The sequence below is a fragment of the Linepithema humile genome, chromosome 5 (assembly GCF_040581485.1).
Source record: "Linepithema humile isolate Giens D197 chromosome 5, Lhum_UNIL_v1.0, whole genome shotgun sequence".
Classification (NCBI taxonomy): domain Eukaryota; kingdom Metazoa; phylum Arthropoda; class Insecta; order Hymenoptera; family Formicidae; genus Linepithema; species Linepithema humile.
The window spans coordinates 19,511,545-19,524,964 of NC_090132.1; the positions used below are offsets into that span (position 1 = coordinate 19,511,545).

A 13,420-nucleotide genomic window follows, 5' to 3' on the forward strand; every position below is an offset into this window, starting at 1 on the left:
GTGAGTCAAACGATGTCGATTATTCTCGCTGCGTTAATGTAAGTAAATGCATGATTATGTACAATGTTATTGACCATTCGAAATATTATGATTTATAATATTGTGGCATTTAATGGATTAAGCGTCATAACATCACAAATGAAATTATTTAAAATATCTCGTTTGTTGATATGTACCTGTTTACAAACTTTCTATTTCAATCCGCTAACATTCCATTAAAGGGATTTGAATTGTTTCTCGCAGAGAAAATAAGGGAATTTCAAATAAATTTATTAAATAAAAAATTTGCAATATTGTTTATTTGATGCGTAGAATAAAAATTTCTATAACTCTGATACATTATACATATTTTCTGATAGCATCGTCGAGTAAAATAGATTGTTGGAAAGATTTTTATTTAACCGCAAATTCTGTCCGCACAGCACGATGGGAAAGGTTTATCGTTATCTTGGCTGATCCATTTCACGATCCTCTCGCCAGACGGGCATGGTTTTACTACACATCTGAAATATAAATTTATCCAACTCTTAAAAAAGGCATGAAAGATCGATACTCGAATGTATCGAAAGTATTGTTGACGCTTTTCCGCGACGCTGATTGGTTATCTCGATTATTCTGACAGTTTGATAGTTTGAGAGCGAAGGTTATTTTGACGGTTACTTAAAATTAAAAAAATTTAATTAAAATATTTAGATTTTATAATTATTAAATTATTATAACAAGTGCGCGCGCGTAGCGCGCGCTTGTATTGTTCTAGTTACGATAAAAAAATAGATTCTACAAGTTAAATTTTAATATTGCAAATTTTATTTTTATTTAACGTATTTTTCTCAAATTAAACATATACCGTCTATCAGATGTCCCTGTACACCATTCTGAAAAAAATAAAGATATAAAATTGATAACCATATTATATTTTAATTTTTAAAAATGTTTACCACATTTTTTCTAAAGTCTTTTATTGTATATATTTCTTTTTTTTAATTAGTTACATATTGTTTCAATATTTAAATATTTTCTATTTTAAGTTTTAATATTTTAGTATTTTTTTATTTTAAATATTAAAAATACAATAGTATAAATATATAGCTCTTTTTCTTATTAAAATAATATTCTTGAAACAACAAGCTGATAGAGCAGGAGCTAGTTTTAATTGCTCAAATTTTTATTTATTATAAAATAATCACAAAAACAGACGTTTCGGCCTAAAGGACGTGGCCCTCTTCAGTGTAACAAATTAAAAATAATGTCGTTAGTCGGAAAACGTTGATAAGATAGTCAGAATAGACATGTTCTCAGGCAATACTTATGATATAGGTAACGCATCCTTTTTTTGACACGGATTGTACATTTTTTTATATCGAACTTATGTGAAGCCAAGGATCATCTTATTAGGTCCGTTAGACATGTGTATTAATTGAAGTAAGACATGCGTCGACAGTAGGGAGTCAAGCCCGACTTACTACCGTCGACGCATGTCTTACTTCAATTGATACACATGTCTAACGGACCTAATAAGATGATCCTTGGCTTCACATAAGTTCAACATGAAAAAATGTACAATCCGTGTCAAAAAAAGGATGCGTTACCTATATCATAAGTATTGCCTGAGAACATGTCTATTCTGACTATCTTGTCAACGTTTTCCGACTAACGACATTATTTTTAATTTGTTACACTGAAGATGGCCACGTCCTTTAGGCCGAAACGTCTGTTTTTGTGATTATTTTATAATAAATGAAAATTTGAGCAATTAAAACTAGCTCCTGCTCTATCAGCTTGTTGTTTCAAGAATATTATTTAAATATTAAATTAAATATTAATTTACGCTGAGCGGAAACTTCGACGTTGAATGCAATAAGTACTATTGCGAGAATAGCAAGAAGTAGAGCGTTTATCTTCATGTTGATATTTCGGTGTTGATTGTCCGCTACCGTCGCAAGAACTTATACTTGACTGGATACGTCCAACTTGCTTAAATATCTTCACGACATATCTTTATCCTTCGGGGAAATTACCGTACTTTATACGCGAACACGTTTTATTACTCATAACCGCCATTATTTATAATTAATATCGCGTATTATTACGTAAACGATACGCGATAACAAGCAGAGTGACCTTTCAAGATAGCAAAAGTATAACATTCTTGGAAACGTGTAATCGTAATAATACATTGTGAGTAACATTAATTATAAATGCATACTGACCTCGAGATCAAATTCTACATAATAATTTTTTGTGTTTGTATGTATATATATTCAACTTCAATATAAATTACTTGAAGTTATTATGTTTCATAGTCGACAATATTTTACTTGATTTTAATGAAGCAATTGCAATACTGCATATTGTGTGGATACATTGTATTTTAAATATGATAAAATTTATATTAATCAAATTAGTGCTGCAGTATTAACGTAGACAGTTTATCGAGATATAATATTGAGATACTACATAAACGTGCATGTGTAATATTTGTTTAAGTGGTCCTTGAAATTCTCTCGCCAGTAATAGCCATGTTATTGTAACGGTAGCACATATTTACTTTGGATAAAGGCAACTTCGTAACTTTCGTTTCGGAGTAACAGTTTCTCTTATTGATTGTTTTGTAGCGAATCTAAACTGTTCAAAGTTATTTTGTTTCTTATGTCTGAGAGTCGGTTTCGATAATGTGTCTATCGCGTAATTGCATTCGTGTGGATTATATAATATGTTCATCATGAAAGAATGATCATGTCAATGATAAATAATATAAAGAGGCAAATCGCGCGTGACTTTATCGTGAAACGCAAAAAAAGTAATCCGCATTATAAACTTTTTTGCATATATGTTAGGCAGTTGATTTATATAAAGAACTTAAATTAATATTACGTTTTATTATTGACAATAACGTTGTACCAGTGGAAAATTGTATTATTAATTAATACAGTATTGTCGGGAGTTTTTCTAACCAGTGTTATGTGCATTGCGACCATTATATCCGGAAAAGGATGTACAGGAAATGTATAGTACGTGAATTGCTTAGGAAAACCATGACAGTTCTAAACGACAGTTCTACGATTGCAAGCTAACACTCGCTCAAGGCGTTTCCGAAACGCGTCGTATTTTCGGAGCGCCCGAGACGTCGTTATCATTCAACCGCATGTTAAATGCCGCACACGTCCATTCGCGCATTAACCGCGGGAGTACAACTTCGTAGCGTATCGCGACGAACTATCATTACGTGGTCCGTCTATCCGTGCGTCGTAAGATTAACGTTCTCTTTCCTATCCGTAACGGGCTTGCAAAGTTGCAGCGAGAACATAGTACAAGCGAGTTTACTTCGCCTTATAACTTGCTGCTTTGAAGCACGCGGAAACCATCTTGGTGCATTGGACTTTAAATCGTTTAGAGTTACCATTCCGCGTGCTCATCGAATCTGCGGCGGCCTCGTAAATGTCGCTCATCTTTTACGATGCGACCGGCGTTTCGGATTACACTCGCAGTACATCACAGCGCGTGCATTACGAAGTTTCGGAGAGCCTTGAAGCCTCCCAGTTGCCATTGTGAACCAGCGCTCGCATTCGCGAGACTCGTTTTTGGCGAAAACGGACATTGTTGCCCGTGTGCGGGCTTCTATCTCGTTGAATCGTCGCGAAGCAATATTTTCCGTCGACACGGCGCGCAACGCAACGCGACATGGGCGTGCAAACCAAACCGTGAGCGTCGCCGTGGCAAACTTTCCTGCGTTGACAATAAATTTTCCGACTGTGATTTTATTCCGCGAGTAAATTCCCACGTTGCCCAAGTTGGCGTCGCTCCGCGATTTACGCTTAGCCCGCCGTGTTTTTGAGGTTACTCGAGGCACGATATATCCTGAGAAATGCGCGATAAAAGCCGACCTTGGCTGATATTTACTCCGACATACTTCTTTTTCGAGAGTAGCTTCTTGCATCGCGCCGGATGAATCATTTAATTTCTGACGGTTATTTCCTCAGCGACCGCTTTTCCGCAGCGTGATGCGGAGTAATCTAAACTGTAACGATAATATTCGGTATTAAGATTAAAAGCGCAGATTGCATATTTAATTATATTGTCTTCCTTTACTTTTATCGAGCTATTAAGCTCTGGAATATTATGTTGTACATACATTCGAGATATAATAGAAATAATAGAGCGGAAAGTTTCCGAGCATTGAGATCTCTGTTTAAAATTGAAACTTTGTAATAAAAAACTTTATGAAAATTTACATTTAAAAAACTAATATTAATAATTTTAGACGATGATCCGAAAGATTGAGATAAATTCGCGTGAAATATTATTCTTATTGAATGTATATTCAGCAATGAATTCCGGCCGGGCTACAATGGGAGTGGAAAATATAACCGCGGGGATAAATTCATTTGCCGAGCCTGAAACTTTTGCTTTCAAGAGCTCATAAATGACCGAGCACCGAAACTTTTCATGGTTAACATATCCCTAGATACCTCATAAATGTAATTTTACGTACGTTTCGCTATAATACGACGTACATTTTCACACGCTACAATACGCGCATAATAATATATGAGAAAGTTATTAAATTTATTTTGATTTATCTTCTTATTGTAGTCTCTATTTCATTTTACATATGTAAAAAGTAATTGAGAAACAAGTCTTCCAATCTTAAATTTTAGAAACATTAACTGCAACTTTCCGGTTAGAAGAATTGAAAGTAAAATATGCATGTTTTCCACGAAATAGAGTTAAAAAACATTTATTTGAATTTTTTACCCAAAAGTCTATTTTATCAAACTGGTTTAAAATTTTATTTTGATTTTAATATATACTTTCAATAACTCGAAGTTTCATGAAAACGTGAGAAAATTGAAAAAAGAAAGTAACTGACGACGACAATGTCGCGAAAAACCATCAGTGCGGAATGAATAAATTTCTGCGCGAGGCAAGGTCATTATTCCGGAGGAACTCTTTCGACCTTTGACCATAAGGTCTTTTTATCTGGCGTTGTTCCTTCAGTAAGAATTGGGCACGACGAAGGGTACTCCACCGATTCCGCTTCCGTGAATATTGTACACCATGCTTGTGCCGTTATTACTCTGCGTATTTGCATTTTTTGTTGCGACCTTCCTAATTGCAATTACGTATACATAAGCCTGCAGAAAATGGCGAGAAATACAGTAAAATAAAATTTGTATGCGGAAACATTCTGCACACTCTACACGGTTTAACATTAATATTTCTACGGTCTCAGAAGTCATTATGGTCATTTCACAATTTGATTATTTTTCAGAATTTTGATGCTTTTCTTTTTAATTAACGCGACAGCAAGGTGCAAATTTTATGACAAATTGCGATGTTTTATTTAATTTGTTTTACACAAATGTAGAAACACTTGAGCTTCTTTTTATCTACATAAATATTTATTTTTATGTCAGGCATAATAAAAATGTCATATTTTTTTATATTCTTATATTTATTTAAATCTTACTTCGTTAGCGAGAAGCTAGTTTATATTAATTGACGGATGGTATCTCCCGCCGCGTACCACGAACACTCGTTCTGATAACACTTCAATTGAACAGTTCGATCGACGGCAACGAATCTATTGCCTCCTTCAAAGCAGGCCCTACATGTGCGCGCTATTTCGATAACACCGCTGCCGCAGGTTATTTCAAGTATTACTATCTATATCTATCGCATAAGAGAGTATCGATTTGCTGGATTAAAGGTCAGTTGCGAAATTTACTTTAAGCTCTCTCACGTTGTTCTCCAGATGTTTTCTTTAAAAATATGTGATCTAAAGATAATGAATTTTGCGCGTAACCAAACATGGTTGTGCTAAAAGTGAACGAATCTTTTTCTATTCTGTATAATATACAATTTTAGAAAATTAAGAAACATTTTGCATTGTTTTTATTTTAACAATGTTGCTGACAATTCAGAAGTAAAACTATTTCAAAATTTAAGTATGAAATAAATTAATTCCCGATATAGTGAAAGAGAATATAGAGGACGAGTAGAGAAGAGAAGGAAAGAGGAAAAGGACAAGGGTATAGTTACATAGCTACATGCAACGCTTCACCGATCTTTTGATCTCGCCTCGACCAATGTGGTTACGTAATTTGATCGGTTAGTCATGGACTATAGCGTGGATCGACCACCGTATAAGATCCGTGCGTATGCGTAAAAGCATCTGCCGTGAAAAATTGTGGCTACTGATCTGATAGGAGAAAATGGTAAGCTATCCGTATCAGGCAAGTATTAAGTCAAGGTAGAACAGAATGAAAAGGAACGATAGAGAATAGAAGGGACGAGTTTCCTCTCTCTTTCGATTTGCAAGGTCGGCTCATGTATGTACACAAGGCGCCGTTGTTTCAGGGTCGATTTATTTCTTCCTCTTCTCGTTTTCCGAATCACTGCTCGCTTGCATGTACATGCATTGTGCCGATATACATCGGCTTTCGCAGCATTTTTGCTTTTGCTTGAATTCTTTGATGGCATGTCTGAATTCTTGTTGATGTGTTCAATTACGTGTTGTATTCAATTAACTGTAACTATGTGATACGATATTATTTCTATCACTATTTGTTTTTTCGATACTTTTTTAACTTTCACAATTTTTATCTTGTATTTTCGTAGCAATCAAAATATTAAATTACGTAAATAAATATTTATATCAAATTCGGAATAGATATAAATATGTATATGTGTGTGTATGTGGGTAGGAATTATTGCTATCGCGGAAGATAAAGAATCGAAATATTTGTAAAGACGACAAGGGCTTGATGTTAATTCTTGGTTATGGAAACATGTACAGCCGATACAATCCTTATTACCGTATTTTATTGAAAAAGGTCCTTTCTGAGATCTACTTATCCTCTTATTTATATTCTCCCCTGACCTTCCTTCTCTAGTATAAAGCTATACTTTTTCTCTTGTGTCGTATAAATGCGAAACATATGACTTGATAAATAATATTCTGAACTTTAGCAGATTTTTATGCGTACAATATTTTCTCTATGTAACACGAAAACGAAAGATGATTTTATCATTTCGGTGACTTTAGTTAGCTTTATCTTGGATTTTATTAAAAAATATAATACTAAAAAAATTAATGAAACATTTTTATTAAACTTTGCGTACTATTTTGATGTTTTGATGCGTTAACATTATTTTACGTTAACTTATATGCATGCGTGTATTATTATCGTTTAATTGCAAACTGCACTATCTGTATATACGATTGTATAACTGTCAAGGGTAGTATTTAGTGTGTTAGATTAGTACTTCTGAATACCGATTTACGTTCGCGCCACCCTCGATATTGGTTTCTGTAATACTCGTTGTATTGTCCTTCTCATATATATACATATATCGTGTGTATATTTGCCTGCCATCAATTACCTACTGAAATTTAAGCGTGACAAAAAGTCATAATCGCTTTGTCGAGAAACATAAAGTGATGCGAATGCGCCATATGCGCTTGTATTTTACATTGCAAATTTTATCACTCCGATTGTGTGGCACAATGCTAATTATAATATGTATCGTGCGAGCAGCGAACGATTGTTATTTAGATTATTTTGAAGATTTTTCCTCTTTCATCTGTGTGTGTTATTACGATACATTTATTCCACAATTCTTTAGGATATTTTTTTTTCATGTTGAGATATAAACTTGTAATAAATTTGCGAATCGGTCATCTTACAATTTTGATATTTGTCTCTTAAGCATCTTCCGCAATAATGTTCTTCTCGCTAGGCTGGTGTAGCGTTATCATTATCTAATCGTTAAAAATTAAATGATATAAATTAATTGAAATATATCGCCTTTCACTCGAATGCCTTAAACACGCTGTTTGTAGGAAGAAGGATAGAGACAGTTAATTCGCGTTAACGGACATCCAGGTAATCCAATTCTCGTCATCAATTTACGTTAGAAGGCAACGATGGAATGCTCTTCTCTACATCTGCGATATCGCCTGATATTCAACTTGTCGGGGTCGTCCTTTCTATAATCTACCCACTCTTGCACTCACCCCTGCTCACCGCATCCCCCCTTCCGTCTTCTCCTGTCTTCTATGCCGCATCCTCATCTTTCTCGCTCTTGTTTCCTGTTGCGCGGTACATAGCACACTGTCTCGCTGTTTCTCTCTGTTCCTTACACGCACATACATCTCGCTATCTCTCCTTCTCGTGTAACCTCCGCACCAGTCTTCCCCCTTTTCCCGTTCTTCCATCTCTCTCTACCTCCTTAACGCTATTTCGCCGCTTCTGTCTTACTTCCGCACTCTCTATCTGTCTGTCCCGCTCCTTCTTCCCGTCCCTACCAGTTCGGCCTGTCCCCCCTTGTGCCGCAACACGCCCACGTGTCACGTGGTTGTGTGGGTGCACGTGCCACGTACCCGCACACACAGTGGCGCACGGCCGACCGCCACAGCACCGGAGTGCGGATGCGGAGTACCTACGGAGTTGAGGGTACAGACGACAGTGCCGCGTACACACCACGGCGTTTCGCACTCATTGCCTCGCGTTCGCGTGCGATAGATCGCCCGCCCGGCATCCATACGTCGCGATCCATCCGATCGATTCCGTAGGGCTGATCTCGCGATAGTTCGGGGACGTTTGCCGCGTACCGCCGTCACTACGCGTCAAAGAATTCAAAGATAACCGCGACTGCTCGATCTCCGTGCGCGAGATGAAAGCGAAGTCGAGGGAAGATCTGATCGTCGAAGAAGGTCGCGGGAGAAGGCAGGGGCGGGGGCAGTATCGTATGAGATATGAAATGTTTCTTGTGAGCACCACGTGTCTTTGATCTTCTACGGACCACCGTGATTCCTTCCGAACGTCCAAAGTAGCCGGATATCTTGGTGAGGATGATGCCGGGAGTGAAAAAGAAAGGTTCGCGCATGGAAGATGACAGGAGGTACGTGTGGAATATTCGGTTGACAGTTGGTCCGCGAAGAAAAGAATTCTTTGTGATTTCTATGTGGATTCGTGAGTTTTGAGAGACTCCCGTGTTTTTACATGAGCGCAGTATTAAAAATCTTGAAAGGAATGACGGCTATTGGACGAAGCTGACGATTCCACGCTGAAGATCAGCTGATTATTTTGTACCTCCGGGGCACGTATGGCACCGCGCGAGCTAAGAAAGGTCGTCTTGGCGCAGATTGCTGTAGTTGATACGGTCTGGATAGCTTTCTTTTCTTCGTATTTTTGATACCTTATCGAAATAGATCGCGGACTTTATGTACCGGGGAAGAGAAAGAGGAACGAGATGTCGGATCATTTCTTTGGTTCCAGAGATGATTCTTTTTCTTAAAAATAATATTATCGTTATCCTATGACAATCGACATAAAGAGTCATATAAAAAATTTTATATAAATCTAATTTCGAGAGAATCATATAATCATTACGAAAAAGACGAAGAACTTCACAAATATAAAAGATTCGTATTATAATTCACTTAATATGGCATGCGTAATATCATTCGTGACTATTTAATAACAAATACATGCGCACTAGAGTAACGGACAGGCATAATAAATCTTGCCACATGTACACGTTCTTCGTCTCAAGAGAGAATGAAACGAGAAGCGATGATGTAATTCAGAAGGGAACATTTTAATGATGATTGGCACTGAACTGCAATATTCTCCCACGTGATCGCATAGCTGAGACACAAGGATTATCGTCGTGCGGAATCAGTGGAGGAAATTTTACGGCGCCTTTTCGACGTCGTCGCTCTTAATGTCATCAAAGGTTGAAGCGTGATCTCGAGATCGGCGAAACGAGTTACACCGGAGCGGTCGACCAGAGAAGAGAGAAACTAGACTAAGGCCAAGGGACTGCTCTCCAGGTGCTCGAGTGCCAATAGAAACGTCCGAGTGTCACGAAAGAGCGTGTAGACGGGAAAGAGCCAATGCGAGGGAACTCAATGGTGGTCGAGCTTGAGCACGAGCGTCGGGGCAAAGTGTCCTCGAATTTTCGCCGGTGCGCGTGTGTATACACGTGTCTTCCCTGGCGCGCGCTCGCGAAAAGAAGCACTATCGCCGGGCGATTCGATAGTAATTGCACTGGTCTTCGAAGCTGCCATCAGGTCGCGATCTCAAATAGAAATAGAAAGACTTTTGTTCTATGAAAGGTTTCGTCTTTTATCCAATCGACTGGACTTTGGCGCTTCGCACAGAACGTTATTGATTTACGTCGCTGAACTGTAATGATCGTTTTAATTATGATCTGAACGATATTGTTGCATTGACGCGTCATGCGAACAACGCGAGCTGTGTCGCAAAACGTGCGCGTGTTTTTACGGGTGTTTCAGTGCTAATTGTGAACATATGTACGTCACCTTGGACTACTTGTGATGTGCGATTGTGTTAATGTGCTTATATTATTCGTCACCTGGAAAACTATAAAGGTTTTTCTTTCTTTGATGTATTACTTTTTGTCAGATTAATTAAACAGCTGCTTAACAAAAGCAGTTATTGCTTCCAACATTTGATACATAGTAATGAAACATGGATTATTATAATATATCTATATATTTTTATAAAAATACTTGATAAAGAAGATAAATCAGTATTGATTATAAATATTGTTTCAAACTTGGCGTAATATATTATAATATATTATAATAAGGATAATTTATATTGCAGGTAAAAATGAAATATAACAAAACTTTTAAAGCAATTTTATTATAAACTTCAACTAATTTTATGATTATGCGAGCATTTTTTAATTTTGTCGTTAAAAAGCTTATTAGAAAATAGAGTAAATTATGTAATAAATATCAAGATATAACTGCCATGTAATTGGTGCAAAATTTTCAAATAGCTAACGAATTGAGATTTACTGTTTATATATCAATATCAAAGCATGTTAACGAATTCGTGCAAAGTTTCTTTGATTCTGACATTCGTATGCGAACTATCTGTTTGCTCGGAACACACGTGTTTGCTTATGCATCCGAAGGGAATAACGCCAAGGCTGCCAGACGACCGATAGAATCTCCGATAGGATGGACGAGAAAATTGGAAGCAATCGGCGACTATTTACTGAGTTCATTCGAATCTGTGTGTTATTTGTGGTAAAGGAAACTCACTTGTTTGTGCTGAGAAAGCCATTCATTTTAGTAGACACTACGCTCATTAAGTCAACGCTCTATTCGGTAACGTTTCAAATATCGTCACGGTTTTCATAAGCGAATTTATATCACTTCCAACATCCCTTATACTTAGCTTATCGTTCGAAACGAGACTGCCGCCTCCACGTTATTTACATTGTTTTTCTTTTGCATAGCGAGTTGAAATAGCGCGAGGCATTAAACCGTACATTTACATAGTCGCGTTTCAATTTTGCTTATTCCGCGAGCATATTCCAGACATTTGATATATTTTTAAACACGAGTCTTGTTTAATTTATTGCTGACAGAGCAATCATGAGATCATTGAGATCTTGATATTCGAGATGGAACCGAGCGTGAAGTTTAATGTGCATGAATAACAGCCTAGGAACGGACAACTTTATTGCATCTCTGATTTACCGCACGTTTTGAGCGAGTCGAACGATCAATACTAATTTGAATGTGAGATTAAATCAAACCGACTTCGGTGATAAATATGGTGATGCGATGTTATCGTGATGAGTCTTCTTATTTTACTTTACTCTGACGCGTTATTAAATTAAGTCTCTTGATCAAGATTTACTCTACCGATGCTTCAAAGGCGCCACCGAGGTATAATTACCAAGTAAACTCTATTGCCCGCGATGAAAATTTGAATTTGAAATTTCGTTTCAAGTTCGATTAAAGTTACCGGGCTCATATTTCACAAATATTCACGCCTGGATAGAATCCCATGAATATTCGTCGCGATCTTACGGCAAGGGCTCATTTTCACAGTCGGAAGCTTATGTGCCGCGCACTACGGGATCTCTTTGAGCATTATATATGAGTGTAGGAGAGCTAAAGTGTGGAAGAACAAAATAAAGGCTACAAATGGAAAACGAAAGTAGACCCGTTAAAAAATAATACGAGATATTATACGGTTCTTAACGAACATGGACGTACACTGTTTCACAAAAACATTGACACATTGTAAAGTTTAAAGCGAGTCTTTCTACCTAGTAAAATTTTGCATGTGCTCCATGAAGAGGGAGAAGAAACTATAGCAATATCACTACACAAGGGCCATTTGTTTAAGAAAGTTTTTGTCTTGCGTATTTGTCCATAAAGTATGTCAAATTTGCAGACCTAAAATTATTTTATCAGGATGCGTCGAATTTTTTATGAGACGATATTTTTAATATAAATTAGTTTTTTTATGAAATTATATTTTATAAAGAAGGAATTCATGTAAAAAAATGCACATTATATTTGTTAATTATCTGTTCCTTAAATTATTTTATAGTTTCATAGTACAAAACGTTAAAAAATTTATTAAAATAATATTTGAAGATAAAAATACTTTTATTCTCTCTGATGTGGATTTATGAAAGCTATTTGTTTAAAATTCACGTTTTAATATCGCAAATTGCTACTGTTGTCTATATTCTCGTTCACATCTCGAATTTAATATTGTCATTTTTGACGTACCTAAATTATTGAAGAAAATTCGATATGGAAAACGCCAGAGAAAGATATTTTTACAATTTTTCCTTATTGGCTGAATTTATTTTAAATTTGAAAAAGTCACTCGTCTGAATTGTTAAATCAAATGAATGACATTTTTGCATTTCTTCTCTCGTCGAAATATTATTGAATTTGTACATTTGCCGGCGATGTCAAGAAAAGATTAAATCTTGTATTAGAAAATCTATTCGCGCGAAATATCGACAGAAAGAAAACACTGTGTTTCTCAGCCGCGGGGGAATTGAAAAAGCTAAGAAGGGGGGGAGGGGGCATGTTTATTTGGAATGCCAATATTGCCCTTGCCTATTGTCTCACCTATACATATGCGCATACATGTAGTCGAGCACATTGTACGTCAGATTTATTAATCTCGAGCCTATATCATCGGAATCCGTACGTCAGGGATATGAGAACTATTTGATTTTCTTTCACTCTTCGCAAATCCATTATCGATTGCAACAAGTTCGCGTAGACTTTTTATTTTTACAAAAACTGAAAAAATGCTTTTATATTTTCGCATACAATACATCGATGTTGTGAAACACCGGATTAAGCTAGCATTGAAGTGCGTACATCAGAATACATCGGAGTAGGTTAGAATCATAACTATTATCGATGTGATCTCTCGCGTTATTCGTTTGACAGTTATACTCGCCCATTGTGCATCTGCGATACGTTCTATTCTCCGAACAGCATGCGAATATTATTGTGCAAATCTAGCTGTGGAATTACACAACAAGATAAACTATGTCTTCTATTCCGACAGTCAGAATTGAAATTCTTGTTCAAGTCATCTCGTTGATACTT

The 13,420-nt window shown here is 36.5% G+C and overlaps 2 protein-coding genes across 16 annotated transcripts in view; both read left to right on the forward strand.

The window, feature by feature from the left end:
* Positions 1-13,420, forward strand: part of Dys (Dystrophin) — a 419,847-nt gene that overhangs the window by 250,937 nt on the left and 155,490 nt on the right. The gene's annotated exons all lie outside the window — the stretch shown is intronic.
* LOC136999973 (caskin-2-like) overlaps positions 1-13,420 on the forward strand; it is a 109,287-nt gene that overhangs the window by 66,011 nt on the left and 29,856 nt on the right. Inside the window, exon 2 of the mRNA XM_067355347.1 lies at positions 1-13,420. This exon is cut by the window's right edge and continues 29,856 nt beyond it. Within this exon, the coding sequence (XP_067211448.1) occupies positions 1-42 (42 nt within the window). The 3' untranslated portion in view covers positions 43-13,420.